At 49.1% G+C, this 16,996-nt stretch overlaps 1 protein-coding gene across 1 annotated transcript; it reads right to left on the bottom strand.

Moving 5' to 3' along the window:
- Nucleotides 1-13,167: 13,167 nt before the first annotated feature.
- LOC119099966 (40S ribosomal protein S19-like) lies at nt 13,168-16,751 on the bottom strand. Its single transcript, XM_037223080.1, has 2 exons — nt 16,731-16,751; nt 13,168-13,630 (listed from the first exon to the last, which is right to left on the bottom strand). The coding sequence occupies exons 1-2, from the start codon at nt 16,749-16,751 to the stop codon at nt 13,217-13,219; spliced, it is 435 nt and encodes a 144-aa protein (XP_037078975.1). The 3' UTR covers nt 13,168-13,216.
- Nucleotides 16,752-16,996: the final 245 nt, after the last annotated feature.

Here is a 16,996-nt window from a genome sequence, read left to right as displayed (position 1 = left end):
GCACGGCACAAATAGACGGCAACGCCCGGCGTCGTGTTTTTTTGCCAAGCTCTGTGAGCGCGCACGTTCAAAGCCACGTCACATAATTTGCATCATTAATTAACTATGACTGAGTATTGAACATTTCCTTAGCATCTCTGTGCAGCCCGCATAAGATTCTGACAAGGCCTCTGAGGTCTATCGCCCTAGAAAAAGGCCACTGGACCACCGTAAAAAGAATAGCGCCAGTGATTCATTTTCATGCAGTCGTTTACCGCATGAGTTCTTCAGTTGATTGACTGCAAAACGTGGGCAGAATTGGTCTCGCGGTAGCTTCTGGGTTCTATTCCCACTGTAGAAGGTAAAGATAAAAAACGTAAAAGCGTGCACTCATTAACAAATGGCCATACTCGGTAATTTTTGGTTGGGGGGGGGGGGGCGGGGGCATTTACTATTAGGAAGCCATCTGTCGGAACTCTCCAAGTAGACGTCACCTACGTTTCAGGCATAAAAAATTGCGTTGCAATCACACAGTTCTCGTGAAAACTGGAACGAAAAGTTAGTAGAAGGATGCTGCTTCGGAAAATCATGCTGTTTATACCCTAAATCAACTCATACATTGTATGTATCAGAAATAGCGGCGTCCATCCCGAAACCATGCTTTTGCACTGCAAGTGCTGTTGACAGGTGCGCTGAGCATCAATCAAGGAAGGTAGGGGTCTAAAAGACCGGCAAATGACGCAGACACGCAGGTTCTCCAAAACGACTCGCGTGATCACCCGACCTGACCTGAGGTCAAACACCTGGAAAACGCGAAGGGAAAATTGTACATGCAAATGCAGACAACTCATACCTCAGAGCCTACTGCACCGATCGCTGTGAGATCTTCACTATTGGATGTTCCATAATTGATTCCCTCCTGCAGTTCCAAATTTGGTGACCCTAGGTCAAGTTAAGTCATCAAATTTCACAACGTTCAAAATTCTTGTTTGCAGGCAATTTACAGCTCAGAACCTACCAAACCGATCACTGCCAAACTTTCACCATTGGATGCCCTATACCTGATTTCCTCTTGCATTTCCAAATTTGGTGGTCCTAGGTCAGGGCAAAAGTGGTCAACTTCACACGAAGTCCAAAATTATTGCTTGCGGATAACTTATAGCTCAGAATCTACCACGCCGATGGCTGCCAAACCTCACTATCTTGTACGCCATTTTCCCTAATTCTCTGTTGAAGCTGCAAGCGTGGCGTCACTTACAATAATGTATTTTCCTTATGTCTGTTCCCAAGGAAAACTGCAGCTTGGTTAGGCCGGTCTTACGAGGTGAATGTCTCCTTAGCGGAGGTGCTGTGTTAAAAATCACGCGCTGAATTGTACATGGTGTCGCCACGATCAGCAGAACATTGGTCATGGAACACGTGACGGTGCGGGGTTGGTTATTGTGAGGTATGGAAATACAGTTTTGTCGTGGTTATGTGCACGCCTCCTTAGCAGTATTTTGTTGGTTGCTGGTTTTAAGTCGGTTAGAAGTCCGTCGAATCGAGCTGAACCTGGACCGAAATGGACCGGCTTGGCCAGTGTCCCGCTGTGACAGATAGATGACCTCATAATCCTTCTTGGGGAAATACTTTCTGCACTCTGTGTAAAGCCTGTCACGGGGTACAGGTCCCAGAAGCAAACGGGGGCAAAACTGACGGAAAAGGCGCCAATGCTTCAGTCAACGGGAACCTTGAGCTTCACAGTTCGCGTTGTGCGCCGCCGTGTCATGCGCCGTGTGCGCCGCCGTCAGTGCTTGATTCGACGATTGCGGCCGTCCCAAACGTGTCGAATGAAATAGCTCTTGTACAGTGTACATGCTGTGTGTCTTGTTCACCATAAAAGAAGACTGCATTCGCAGTATTCGCGCTAATGCCTTTGCATTGACGCAAGGAACGTGTAGAAGCGTTATTGCTGTAATGTGCACGACCGCAAAAAATGGAAATGAATTTCCCGCGCACTTTGACACTACAAAAACAATAGCGTAGGGCTTCATGGCACATATTGCAGCAGCTAGGTGTGTCCCATCAAGTGGTGAAGGTTTGGATATGATTGGAGCAACAGTTCCTGAATGAATTGTATGCAGGTACGAATTTTGGACTCGGCGAAATTTGACTTCCAATCTGACCGAGGGTCGCCAAATTTGCCACTGCAGGAGGGAATCAGGCATGGAGCATCCAACGGTGGAAATTTGGCAATGATCGGTTGGGTAGGTCCTGAGCTATAAGTTATTTGCAAGCAAGAATCTTAGACTTTGTAACATTTGACGACTTATGGCCTGACCTAGGGTCATGAGTCGTCAAATTTGGACCATTTGGAATTGCAATAGGAAATCTGGTGTGCTAACATCATCAGTCACCCTTATCCTCCATCTTGCTTCATCCTGTACCCTCGCGACACACCGCTTTTCCTTTGTGATTGATAAGGACAGCATATCAAAGCATTCAAATTAAGTTAAGAACATCATGCACTAGTAAAATAATGTCACACACTCAATGGCCAATGGAAATAATACGACGTCGGCGGCATGCGAAATTACGTTCGGCAATCGCGCGTAAACATTCATCGACGCATATTCGACTGCTGCTCTAAGGCGCAGGCACCAAGGCTAATAGGGACGGAACCTGAGCGATTATGAGTGTCACAGGAGGACAGCAAAGTAACTTTCGTTCACAAGTGTAGGGCCCTCAGAGCAAGCGAAAAGAACGCAAGACAAACGTGGTGGGCTCCTAAACGATCGGTAGTGTCCAGGCAGGCGTACAAATAAGGCCCAGCCAGAACAAAGGATTCTCCGAGCAAAGGGGAATTATCAAAGACCATGAATTAATACCCCTGTGCGATCCAGAGTGCATGGGCAGGTTAACAATACGAGCCTCGATAGGAGTGAAGAGCCCACCGCAAATGAGACCAAAGGAAGAGCGACCTTGATCAAAGTAGAGGGCCCCTGAGCACCGAGTGTCTCCGCGCCTTACCTCATAAGAGCCCTAGCAAGAGCACAAGGCCCTCCAAGTGGATAAGAATCTGATACTTATGTGAAGGGCACCTGAGCGACTGTGCGTACCCAGACATGGGCACCCGGAAAGGTATATGGAGCCTTTCGGACGAATGGGACGAATCCGTGGAGGAAAATCTGATCGATCAACAGCGCTCAGACATGGAGGCAGATAGCATCCAACAGCACATTGAGCCCTACGAGAAAATGCAAAGAGATCGAGGACAACGTGGAAAGCTTTTAGCGATCAGACTGACCCAACAAGTGGACATATAGGGCCAGGCAACCAACAGCGTAATTAATGCCTCTGGACAGCGTAATGAGCCCCGAAATTTTCCCCTAAGCAACACTTTCTCCAATCAGCAATGAATAAACTTCGTCTACGTATGAACTCATTTCTTTGCTAACATGGTTATTGATCGCTCTGTAGGCCCAAAGGGCGTCCACTTTTTGCTTTTGCTTTTTTGTCAGAAAACTACATCTGTCCGGCGGGATTATGGGCCCTTCGGAGCCTTTCGGTACCATCGGCATGGCCCATGGGGAATGGTCCCGTGCCTCTCCCCCCCAACCCCACCCTCTGCATCCGCCACCGGCCCGAGCATGAATAGATGGGCCCGCCAAGAACATAAGGCCATCCATTCGAATAAGAAATACTCACGACGCAATGTGTAGGGCTCTGAACGATCGAGTGCGTCCTAACAGGTTAACACATAGGGCACCCGTCAAGAGCGTGAGGCCCTCCATTCAAATAGGAAGCACCCAAGACCCAATGTAGAGGGCCCCCGAATGATCGAGTGCGCCCGAGCAGGTTAACAAGTAAGGTTCCAAAAAAGAGCGTAGGGCCCTCCATTGAAATAAGAAGTAGCCAAAACCCAGTGCGGAGAGCCGCGAAGGATGGAGCATCCCGAGCAGATGATCAGGTGGCCCAGACAGGAGCGTTGGGCCCTAAATTCAAACACCAAGATCCAATAAATAGGCCCCGAACAATCTGGTGTGACCGAAGCGGCGAACAGATGGGGTCCCGACAAGTGCGTAGGGTCCTCCATTCAGATAGGAAGTACACAAAACACAATGTGCAGGGGCCCAGGGATATTCGGATGCTCGAGCAGGTCAACAGATGCCCGATAAGAGCGTAGGGCCTTCCGTTCAAATATGAAATACCCACGACACGATGTGAGGGCCCCGAATAATCCAGTGCGCCACAGCAGGTTCACAGACAGGGTCCCGGAAAGAATGGTGGGCCCCCCATTAAAAAAATAAGTACCCAAAACCAGATGCAGAGGCCCCACGATCGAATTGGCCCGAGCATCTTATCAGAAGGGGCCCCGACAGGGGTGTAATGCCCTCCATTCAAATAAGAGGCACCAAAATCCCGATGCGGACGGCCCCGAAAGATTGAGTGTACCCGAACAGGTTATTAGACGACCCGGATGGGAGTAGAGGGCCCTAAATTCAAACACCAAGAATCAATGTGCAGGGCCCGCGAGCAATCCAGTGTGGCCAAGGAGGAGAACAGTGGAGGCCCCCGACAAGGCGTAGGGCCCCATTCAAATAGCACGTGCCCAAGGCCCAATGTAGAGGGCCCCCGAACGATCAAATGTGCCTGAGCAGGTTATCAGATAGGCCCCCGACAAGAGCGTAGGCCTTTTCCATTCAACTAAGAAGTACCCAAGACCCAATGTGGAGGGCCCCGAATGATCGAGTGTGCCCAAGCAGGTTAACAGATAAGGTTCCCAAAAGAGCGTAGGGTCCTCCATTCAATTCGGAAGTATTCAAGAACCCAACGCAAAGGGCTCCTGAATGATTCAGTGCGTGCGAGCAGGTTTGCATATAGGGCCCAAGAGCGTGGGGCCCTCCATCGAAATAGGAAGTACCCAAGACCAAATGTAGAGGGCCCCCAGATGATCGAGTGTGCCCGAGCAGGTTAACAAAAAGGGTCCCCACAACAGCGTAGAGCCCCCAATTCAGAAAAGAAGTACCCAAGACCCAGTGTGGAAGGTCCCCGAACGACTGGGTGTACCCAAGCAGGCCATCAGATGCGCCCCCGACAAGAGTGTAGGTCCCTAAGCAAGTGACAGAGAATTGGAAACGCCCTAGACCAATGTAGAGGGCCAATGAACTTGTCGCAAGCGTGCCGGTAGGTTAACCGAGACCCACGTAACGGGCCCCTGAGCAACCGAGAATACCCCGGCAGGTTAAGATATGGGACCTCGGCTATAGCTCACAGGAACTGTCTGGCGAAAAGAAAGAATCAGTGGAAGGGCCTGTGATTGACAAGAATGCCCCGGCACGCTAACAGGAAGAGCCCCAACAACGGCGCAGGGCCCTCAGAGAAAATGCAAAAAAAGAACGAAGGGCAACGTTGAATGCTCCTTAACGATCGAAATGATCCTGCAAGTGGGCATATAGATCCCCGGAAACGCCATGGGGCTCCTATACAGTATAATAAGGCTTCAAATTTTCAGCTCACAATTTTTCCAATCATTGAATAACTTTTTTTACTTCTCATAGGCCCTTTACTTTCACCTATACCTGTTCTTGGCCACCTGAAAGTTCAGACGCCCAGTTTTGTTGCATTTTGTGTTGAAAAAAACTGCACCTCTTCGGCCGGCCATGCGTCCCCTCGGAGCCAATGGGCCCCTTCGGAGCCAAAGGGGGGGGCATAGCCCCGTGGCCCCCTTTTGGATCCTGCCCCCGTGCCCCCCCCCCCCCCCCCCCTCCTCCCCCTCCAGGAGCATACAAGCCCGCCGCACCGCTAACCAATTTCATTCATCCCATAGTCCTGAAATGATCATTTCTGGTCGAAAGGGTTCTAAACCAAAAAATCAAAACCAAACCGGGTCAGGTATGGGGCACCCAATGGTATACGTCGCCCCTGATGGCAAACAGAACCTACCAAAGTCAGCCTTCAAAGTTCGTACCGTAAGCGAAGGGCTTCCAAAAGGCTTAAGGGCTTTTAATAAAGCTTTCAGACCCACCAAACCACCGACCACCCCCTCCAGACCCACATCCACCTATCTACGCGCACAAACACCGCCCCACGACCCACGCCCCAACACCCACGCGGCCGACTAGACCCCAAATGCCCGCCTTTCTGGAGTTACCAAAACAAATCGAACATAACAAGGGAAAACGAGACACGCACCCTCGTCGCATTTGCGTCAGTTTCAACTACCGGTGTGACGATGTTCCCACAAGATCACAAAACAATAACGTCAATGTGCTCCAAAATACCACAAGCTTAATGCATTAAATATATATCAATAGAGAGATATATTTTGTTTATATACATGTCAGGTATTTTTTCACCATGCAGAACCAAATGCATGGCAAAAACAAACTATGATGTGCTCAAATTTGCAGTGTAATTGGAGCAGCTGTCGCAAGTTTTTTACAACGATAGCTTACTACCTTTGCCACAACAAGGGGTGGATTTGGGGGATTGTGTTAAAACGATGTGTTGTACTGTGTGATTGGATGGCTACTGCGTACAATTGTACTGGTTTTGTCAGCATTCTGTCTGCTTATATGAATACATAGCAGTCTAGTCACTCAAGTTTGTCAAGTTTGTCAAGGTAAGCGTTGAGGTGGATCCCGTTCACGTCACAAGCGTCGTGTACCAGGCTACACCTGCTTTCGATGCGATGATGCGAAGCACGTCATGCGTGTTGGCATTGGACCATACTCAAAGCCACTTTTTGATTCCGAGTACGCTCTTGGGTTCGTGTTCTATTCAATGTTAGGTCTGTGTCGGTGGGTAGGGGAAACGGCCTCACAAACTACTTGATTTTTGGTAGGACCACCCATTTAAGATGAGAAATTGTCATTCCTGTCAGAGGTGATAAAATATGGGATGATCAAAGCTCAAAGTCTTCTTCTTGCCCAGTTATTTTTTTGTATGTGTGATGAATTCCTGCAAGGGTACTTTCGGGATTTAACTGTTCGAGCCCTCATCCTATTACCTTGTATGGCAATTGCAGTTAAGCTGGATTTCCAGACTCTTTCAGATGTGCTGCAGATGCAAGATGTTTCTTTGTAATTGAAGATAGGTGTCATGCAGTAGAATATCATGTTTTTTTCAGAATTTCAGTCAGAAAACCTGGTGCACTTTCTGCCACAACCATGTTGTATTTATTTTTTAAATAGGAGCTGTGTGCACAAGTATTCTCGCAGTGTGGTGTGTAGTATTTCAATGGCGTCATTCTTGACTTCTGTTAGCGAGTTTATCACCATCTTGATGGCTTACACCAAATCTTTAAAAGCTTGTATAAGCAGAAGAGCATGTATGTGCTGTTCCTTAGCCTTTGATGAGGTGGAGGATGGCTACTTGATGTTTGCTTTTAAAATTTGGTGGTTAAAATAGGAAAGCTGAAAAAATTGGCAGATCTGTGCTTGTCTCAATGTCTGCCACCTCATAACATTGGGCCCCAAGCACCCAATGTCATGCATGTTCAACAGCAATCAGTACTGCTCCAAATCTAACTAGATGTGTGTGCCTGTAATACAAATCATTGCAGGGTGTACTTAGACCATGCATGGACATTTTTGCCACAGCAGCTTGCCCACTGCAGCCTGGTGATGGGCCAGATGGTGTCAGCCCCGCTGACAGATGCAGTCACGCGAGTGCGGGACGGCGTACTGCGCCGCACGGCTCCCCTGCAGGAGGTCACCACCATCCCCTATGACCAGCTGCTGCAGCACGTCGACGAGCTGAACACGCTCTGCACGCACCTGCGGGACGAGAGCGGCAAGCGGCTGCGCTTCCGCGTGGACGAGTCGTCGGCGGTGTCGCCCGTGTTCTGGCGCGGCACGGTGCGCGTCGTCTGCGAGAAGGTGAGCGCCGCCGACGAGCCCGAGGGGAGCCGGCCCGCTCACGCTGCGCCAGTTCCTGCAGGCGCGCGCCACGCTGGCGCAGCAGTACGCCTGGCTGGCGGCGGTGCCGCGCGCGCAGCTGGGCACCGCGGCGCTCACCTCGTCCCGCCTGCTGGACCAGCTGGACGCCGACGACGGCTGCTGCTGCATCTGTCTGGAGCGGGCGCCCGACGCCTCGCTGCGTGCGCCCCACGCGTACTGCACGGTGTGCATCGAGCAGTGGAACCCGACGCACAAGACGTGCCCGATGTGCCGCCAGGGCGTGGACCGCACGGACGAGGCTGGGGTGATGGCGGACGCGCCCGGCGGCTCCCAGCTGCGCCAGGACGTGGTGAGCGGCGTGATGCGCCTGGCCACCGACGATCGGTAGAGCTCCCGGGTAGCGACAGACCGCCCAGGACAGGTGAAGGAACAGAACGTGCGGTGCCGGTGGGCCTGCGAGCTGCGGAGCTGGACCCCGACGCTATGTGTGGGTCGTCGGACAAACCCCAAGCCGTGAGCGGTGTGGGACGTGTGGCATTGGAGCGGGGACGCAAACGCGCGTCCGGCAACGGCCAAAGTGCCAACGTGGGGGCCTAGGATCGTAACCCAGCTTTAGAGGTTTACTTATGTGTCCGCTCTCGCAGATGCGTTCTGTAACCAAACGTTTTCAGGAGATCCAGTAACGTACGTCGGACGAAACCCCTGAATTACCACGCTTATCAGATTGCATGTGCTGAGGTCCATCCGACGATAACGCGCCTCAGTTTGAGCGTTGTATGCATATTGCGCTGCTGCGTGTGTTGGGAGCAGCTGGGTTAGTGTGAAGATAGAGAGGATTCGGGCTGCGCACGCTTCAGCTGGCGCGCTATATAGTGGATAGGTCAGTAATCACGCGTGTGACGACGTAATGGTGTGTGCCCATTTTACGGCATCCGACAATAATGGAGCGTTACATCGGGTTGACAGGATATATTCGGAGAGCTGCGTTTTGCCGTGTTAGTGCTTTCAGAGATTGCGTGATATCGCCTCATGTGGAGGGCGGAACCGAAGACGGGGCATGTGTCGCTGGGGAGCGGTAGGCAAGGTCCCAAAACATGACAGGTTTCATCTATATTAAGCCGTGCGATATGGAAATGGGAATGGGGAACGACATGCTAGCATCAGCTTGCATCGTTACTGCTGATCAGGAGACAGGCGTTCAGAGTAGGTGTTTACCACCTGTAAATTAAATTTCCCTTCTTTGTCAGCGGGCCTTCCGTTTGTTTCATCCAAAAATATTTACGTTTCCTGTCGTCCGCAGGGTTCCACACCTCAATGCCACACGTGTTCCGCGGCACTGGTCCGTCACTTTGTTGAACCTCGGTGGGGTGGAATCCAGACAATCTTGGATGCATTTGCGTGAAAGCTGGAACTCTTGGCGCAATGTCAAGCGTTGTGATACTTTGCGCCTAGTCGCTGTTCGTTGTATGACAGGTCCAATGCGGTAGGCATTCGCTGTTCTCGTCATAGGTTTTATGCTGGCATCTGATGTCTTGCCACGTCGTAAGCGGTTCACTTTTGTGTTCAAACAATTAATAAATATGTTGTCTACACGTCTTTGCATCATAGCGCTTGCAGAGCGGTCCCTGATGGCCGCAATGACCAAGGGTCGAGCGCGGGAACATTTCACCAGTGAAAGCCTTCAGACTGAACGACGCATGATAGAGTGGTCAACTTATGTCCGCTTGATGTACATGAGCATTGTGGCGAAGTTGTGGTAAAATATCATAACTGTGGGGATGAACTGCGCGACTCAGTGGCACCCGGCTGCGAAACTGTGTCGGAGCGAACCAATCGCTGGCCGACGACGGCGGCCGGCGACTAGACAGCCGTCTATTGGTGTTTCGTTCCTGGTCTCCTTTCAGTGTCGGGATATTTAATAATCCATTACTTAAGTTCGGGCACTAGAGCGCTTTGGGTCTTAAGATGACGGTTTTCCCTCCGCACCAACTGCACCCTCGTTGTTTAAAGCAGTGAAAAGTCGCATACAAATAGGAAACATTCCCGAAGTCCCGACAAATGCTGAAACATTCGCTTTAACATCCGTAACTTTTCATCTATCGAAATGTTCTACACGTTCCGATTGTGCCGGCCGCTGGTTTTCTTTCCGTTACGCATCAATTGACTGCATTGGTACCGTTTCAGTGCGCTGTGGGTGTGCCGTACCATGGGCAACGTGAGTAGAAAGTAAGAACGTGATCTGGCGACTCGCCTAGATTTCCCAGTGAGAAATGTCCAGTCTTGATTCGGTAGCGTTTTCAGCTCACGGGATAAACAGACAGCTTTTGAAATGTTGACGGAAATTTTTCCACTGGTTGTTACACATTTTCTAAACACGATGCGTTGTAATAAATGCGCTGTAAAAAAGGCTGCCAAAACGATAGTCATGCCCACAATAGACCTTGTTGGCACTGGCATACCATACCCATGAAAAATTGAACTCGATTTGCTTTAGTAAAAAGTTAATCCTGGTTGACACCACGATACCAAACGAATTAGTCGTTGCGAGATCTAGCCTACGCCTTTCACCGCAACGGTCTCGGTGGATCTATATGCGGTGTACTAGGGAGCTTATATGGTACCAAGAATGACGCGAAACTACTACCGAATCTGCTTATGATGCAAATAGACATCCCGTGTAATATTGTAAGTGCCAGCGACATGGCTGAACAACAAAGCTTTAAATGAACCACAGAGCAATATCTGAGCTGACGGGCCCCGCCGTCATGCCTTCCGGGAGCCGACATCCGTGCAACCGCTGCTCGCGATTCCACACTGGCCACAGTAGCCAAAGGTGCAATTCGCAGACGCTGTAAGGATAAGGTTGAATGAGGGCATAGCTTACAAGCTATTTGATGGGCATGATTTCACCGTAATTGTTACGCAAACAAAATGTGTGCTTCCCGGCTATGCCAACTGTAAAACTAGACAATACTGCTAACGACGCAAAAGCCTTTTGCCATGCGTGAAAACCGGGCACGGTTTCTACGTCCCGGCGCTGCAGCGACAAAAGACCAGCGACATCTGATGGACAATCGCGCCGCTAATCGTACCGCAATGTGGTTCGATGTGCTCGGCCAGTCATGCCCGCGCGCTCGGGCTCTGCTCGTTTTGTTGTTTTTTGGGGGGGGGGGCGATTTGGAATGGCAACACATCGGCAACCGAGGCAGATTGTACGTCAAATGTAGTTCCCACAAATCAGTAATTGATCTGAAGGTTACTTGAGCCGCAGGTGCGTCAGTTCCCAATGAAGAACAAAACGGCCGACGTCGCCTTTCCGAGGCCGGTCTCAGACACAATACGCTCTGGACTAAAAAAAACTGCACTTGGAACTATACAGGCGCGTTGCCAGCTCCCTGTGACTTATATACGTCACCAATGCTTCCGTGCTTTCCAGATAATACCTGCAAGTCACCGAAAACGTGCCCTGCAAATCCATAGATGTCGACTGAAGGTGCCTGGTCTCGCCCGACCCAGTCCGCCACTTCTCACGCGGTCCGATTTGCGGCTCAGCGCGGAAAGGACGCCAAAGGGGACTGCCGCTCCCACGAGAACCAGACGTACCGACGCACTGATCGGTACGACCCGCGTGGGTTCCCAAATGTGATGATGGCGATGGAGTTCATGCAGCGCTCAGCACTATCACGCTATGCGGCACCGCACAGCAAGCCGGTTTATCAAACAAGTCACCCTGTAAGATCTTGACGAGGTCTTGGTAGTCAATCATGGTATTGTGGTGAAAAGATGACTGAAAACCCTACATCAGACACTGGAAAACTCGACCAGCATCGACAACACGCGAATCATCTCCTAAAAAGTCATTAAGTGAATGACTCTGAGCATTGTGTCCGAACAGCTGCACCCATGTTACAGTCCGGCGACCACAAGCGACGGGCACATGACGCACAGTCAGCGGGTCACAGCATCGACTGCTGCGCGGTCTGTCGACAGCTCAAAACAGGTGGCAGTGCCTAGCATGCATGGCCTACGCGCAGCCGGCAAATGGCAATGTCCTCCTTTCCACTGTCGCGAAAACACGGCTGCCTTAGCCCGATACGAGGTTTGAATGACTTCAACTTGTTGACGTTCAGCGCATCTCAGTGGTACTGCCATCGCTCCTGTATCACCGATGACACTGCAGGGTACTTGTCTTGAGATGGTAGTGGTGTTACAGGAATGCGTGTGCCATTCGTAGCGCACTTTGCTGCTGCGTAGGCAAGAGCATTTCCGCAGATCCCTACGTGATTCAGGATCCAACACGGTACGACCACTTTTCCTGCCTGACCCAGTGACAAGACGCGACTGAATGTCCTGGACCAGTGGGCTAGACGTGTAAAAGTCGCAGACAGCCAGGAGGTTGCTCAGGGAGTCCGAAAAAATCAAATGTAATTCACTATACCACACTTCTATAAAAGAAAGCTTTGGCTTCGAGCTTTGACGAGAAAACTGGCGTGTGTGCACGTAGCGTGAAGGACCATGTTACGGAGCCAAATGCAAAAACGCAGCCTACACATGCACCCGCCTTGGAACCATCCGCATAAGCCGCCAGGCATCCGTCAAAGAAGGCTATGTGCTCTGAGGATCCGTTTTGAAGTTCCACCGTGAGCACATGCTGCCTTCTTAAATTTGGTAACGAAGCATCCGCGCTTCGCAGCGTGAGATCGCAAGGGGCGGTATCTATAGAGGTTAAGTCTGATGACACATCGTTAGTTCAAGCCGCTCACGCCTATATGTCCTCGCACTCGTGAACAAAAATGAGAAGTTTGTCGCGACCGCTGAAGTAGCATCTAAACGCAAATTGTTGCCCGTCTGGTACCATTTTGCTCACCCAAAGCCACATCATGTGTCTTAATGGCATGTACTACGCTCACTACGTTTATCGTCTTCGCGACATTGGCGAACACCGTCGCCGCCTTGTAAAACAGATGCTTTGGTACACGCACTCGACCAAGAATTGATCGCCGTCAACCACCAGCAGCACCACTAGCAAGGCTTGATGGATGGCTGTTTTCATGTTCCAAAATGATATTAGAATGATTTTTAGCGGATCATTGGCGGACACGTTTATCGTCTTTGCGACTGGAGGGTTAGGCTCTTGGAAGGGAATATTCGAGTTGCTCTTTGTCGCAGTGCAGCAAACCAAGCCCTTACATTGTTTGCGGTTGGCCATATAACATGACCAGGCGTAGCCCACAGATGACGGAATCGCGCATGACTGCAGTGAAATCCTCATATGCTTCCCCCGCCGGCCGTTTACACTCGGGAGTCTCGCGAGCGCATGTATTACAGCTCTCACCAGGTCGGAACAGCGCAGATCAATCCTCAGTGGCCGGCGCCGTGATCACAACCGGCTGGGTGGGCACGTGGAGGGAGGCCATCTTGCGGTACACCTGGGAGGCGATGCGGTCCAGGTCGCGGCGGCCCTGGTTGGTGAGCCGCCGGCCGCCCTCGGGCGTCTTCTCCACCATCCTCAGCGCCTCCAGCTGCTGCACTGCCTTCCGCAGATGGTTGCCGTGGCACACCTGGAAGTGGTTCGGTCGCACGCCGTTGCGCTTGCGGCCGCCGAAGATCTTGCGCAGTGCGCCGATGCCGGCGTTGGGGCGCATGTACAGGTGGCGCGCGATGGACGCCGTCCGGATGTAGAACCAGTCGCGGTCGTAGGGTGCCAGCTCGCGCGCGATCGACGTCTTGACAATGTCGGCCCAGTCGGGAACCTTCACCTTGCCCGACTGCAGAGAGCAGAAATGTCAGTTAGGCAAGCACTCACAGCCAACCCCAGCATATGAGCAGGTGCAATGAACAGATGAATTCTAAACTATGTTGAACACATACATACTATTTGCAATGGGGACGTCAGTGACTTGCACCACAAAAAGTGGCAGCCCATGATTTTAAAATGAAACTTAAGCAGTACAAACATTATTTCATAACTAGTACAGGGGCAAGTACATGAATAAAACTTACTTCTTCAGGAATGCAGCCATGTCAATGACAAACTGCTGCTGATCAACATCTTTCACCCCTGTGCAAGGCATCTGGAAGACAGAACACATTGTTAAAATCGAAGCAACATTATGGACAAGCAGTACACATCACTGGCTGGGAAATCCTCTGATGGGATATAGCCACCAATCTACTTGCATTTCTTACACTGAAAAGATGGCTTTCATTCTGAAAAATAGCTCCAGCAAATCTCACAGACCAACTGCACAAGTCACTATAGTCACTTTTCATGTCTCCTCTTCAACTGCATCATTTGGCACTGACCAGTGGATGGGTCCGCCCCTCGCCAAATCAGCGGGATAAGAGCACCTGCCTACCAACCCCCACTGGCAGTCCAAATCATGGCGTGAACTTCCAATTTAACTCTCACTGGGGCAACATGTCTAGTTGTTGCTCAAGCTTGGATATGGTTAAGCAGGTGGTGCATAAAATGCAAGGCAATGTGGCATGCATAACTCTTGAATCAAATCCTGATGAACAGGAGTTTATCAAATGTATGGTGCCCACCATAAGTATGCATTTTATTTTATACAATATCCATTTTTGAGTTTTAAATGCAACTTTAATAAAATGCTATTTTACGAGAAGTAAAATAATTTATTCACCAATAATGATTAATTCAGTCTATACATGGAGGTACATGTTAGCATGACATCACATACTTTTGTATCAGTTTTATTGTGTTACAATGACTCCTATGTGCAACCCAGAAACATTGAATTGTGACACATACAAGATGTTCTCTGTGCTTCTCCCTAGCCTGTCAAGAAATGCTGTGGATGTTTTGAGTGCGGACCCAGACCGGGCGTCATTGCTGGATGGTAGGTGGGTTGAACGTGTGCTGGCGAGCAGCAGCGGACCTGGGAACCAGTGCATTGCAAGGAAACATGGTGTGTGATATGGTAGAGATTTGCTGTAACCCACCAGCAGTGTCCCTCATTAAGTTGTGAGTGTGGCGTGCGCTGCTGTCGAGGTTTCAGGAACAGCTTGCCTCAATCTAACATCACCAACAGAGAACAATTTTTTAAAATTCCTTCCAATATATATTTGTGGAGAACAAAATGTATTGGTGCTAAAAACACCAAGAAATGCCCAAGTTTCAGACACTTATGGTGGGGTCAAGATTCAAATCTGCTCAGCATGACCTTTGATGTCAGAAATCTATCAAATGGAGGTGGACTATATTTCCTTTATAGAATTTTTAAAATATATCCAGCGCTAGCCACCACAATCCCTGCATTTCAATGCTCCACAAAAAACTGGCTAGAACTATGCCGCACAGAACAACACTTGAATTGAATTGGACATTTGCATATACCCACACATCTACACACAATGGAAACAGCAACACATGTTTTGGGCAACACATGACATCTTTTCATCACCAGCAGGCCTAGTCTTAGGCAATAACACTGACTGCTTTGTAATCTATCCTGTTACAACATGTATTACTCTGAAACCTTGATCAACCAGCCAAAAGATTTGACACGTCCAGAGGCATTTAGTGTAACCCAAACATTATCTTTGGTAAGATTTTTGTTGTCTGGTGACTGTTAACACCAAAAGGCAAAGAAAAGATAGGGTGTGTGTGACATCTAGAATGATGTGATGATGCTATCTGAATAACTGATGATGTGAAAGAATGAAATTTCTTGTGATCCTACTGCGAATATACCAGACCATTTGTTTACTGTCATCATGTCATTGTGTCATTTTGCACCACCACCTATAATTTGCATGATTTTTTCAGTGGGGAACAAGACAGTGTGTACAGTCTGGCCGTGGCATGGCCACCATAGTCAACTCACCAAGAAGCCCAAATAAACAACTACAAGTGTGTAAAGGACAATGAAACAGGTAGGCTGCACACAAATAATAATGGTACAGCATTATTATGTTGGGCAAAGTATACATGCAACATGGAACAATGAGCAAGGTATTATACACACCAAAAACTCATAAATAGAAGTATTAGGAAAATCATTCAAAACCATATGTGCCCAGGTTGTAAACATGAATCCTGGATCCTATAGGGCCCCATAGCCATGGTGCCTTGGGACCTCAGACTTTTTAGAGCTTCGGGCACATGTCTAATTCAAATATGGTCCAAGAATGTATCAGCACCAACCCCCTACATTCAGACATCAACAAATCTTGGGGGTTATAGGCAAAACCCACTCTTGTAAACATTTTGTGTACAGAACATTTATCTCATATAGACAATTTCTGGCTATACCAATTTATGATACCTAGACAAATTTCATATTCTGTCATAACTATCAAGCATCCTATGCAGGTCTGATAATCATGTACACCGGATGACCGAAAAAACAGTTCTGATAATCATGTACACCAGATGACAAAAAAACAGTACTTCTAGTCAAGCTGCAAAAAAGCCACATGCTGAACATGTTCAGCATGTCAGGAGCACCTCAGCAAAACTTAAAGTGCCTGTCAACTTTAATACCAGTGTTCTGAGGTTAGTGCATGGTTACTACAGATTTCCGAGCATATGAGTCAATGTTTCAAGGAATGGTGCTACAACAGCACTTCAGGCTATTATGCTACTAAAATGCCTTATCATAGCATAATCTGACAACCAAGCATATTTCAGCCAAGCCTAAGTTTGAAACACACAGGCCTAAGTTTGACACACATGGGCCCAAGTTTGACACATGAGCATTAGGCCACACACAGATTTTCCCTATGAATCTGGTGGTGTATACATTCAGAGGACTGCACTTCTGGTAACCAATTGTGCATTGCTAGCAACCACAGTGGTAATGAAAGCATTGCATCTACAACAAATATTTCAAATAACCTCACATTGCCAGCAAAGTGACACATTGGCGACCAATTTTATTTCATTTTGAGTTCAATAGTGGCTAGGCAGCAGTTCTTGCCATCTCCAAAATCTACAGTGACACACTTCCAAAACTGAAATACAGAACAGCTACCTAACTTCCCAAAGATCCTCATGTTGCCTATTAACAGTGTGTCCAGTAGATCCCTCAGATTGGATGCACGAAATGGACACGAAAAACACCAACTAGCATCCATTTCAGCAAGCACTTTGCACTGAGATACATGCT

This window comes from Pollicipes pollicipes, unplaced genomic scaffold (assembly GCF_011947565.3).
Source record: "Pollicipes pollicipes isolate AB1234 unplaced genomic scaffold, Ppol_2.1 Scaffold_2555;HRSCAF=2994_pilon_pilon_pilon, whole genome shotgun sequence".
NCBI lineage: Eukaryota > Metazoa > Arthropoda > Thecostraca > Pollicipedomorpha > Pollicipedidae > Pollicipes > Pollicipes pollicipes.
The sequence above is the reverse complement of the archived record's forward strand: the minus strand, read 5'-3'. Positions and strand labels throughout refer to the sequence as shown.

Excerpts from the sequence above, each read along its gene's own strand:
- LOC119099966 (XM_037223080.1), bottom strand. The coding sequence starts at position 16,751 with ATGTGTCACTTTGCTGGCAAT. Across the intron at positions 13,631-16,730 it reads TGTGTCACTTTGCTGGCAAT|TCGGGCAAGGTGAAGGTTCC; the intron begins GTGAGGTTATTT and ends TGCTCTCTGCAG.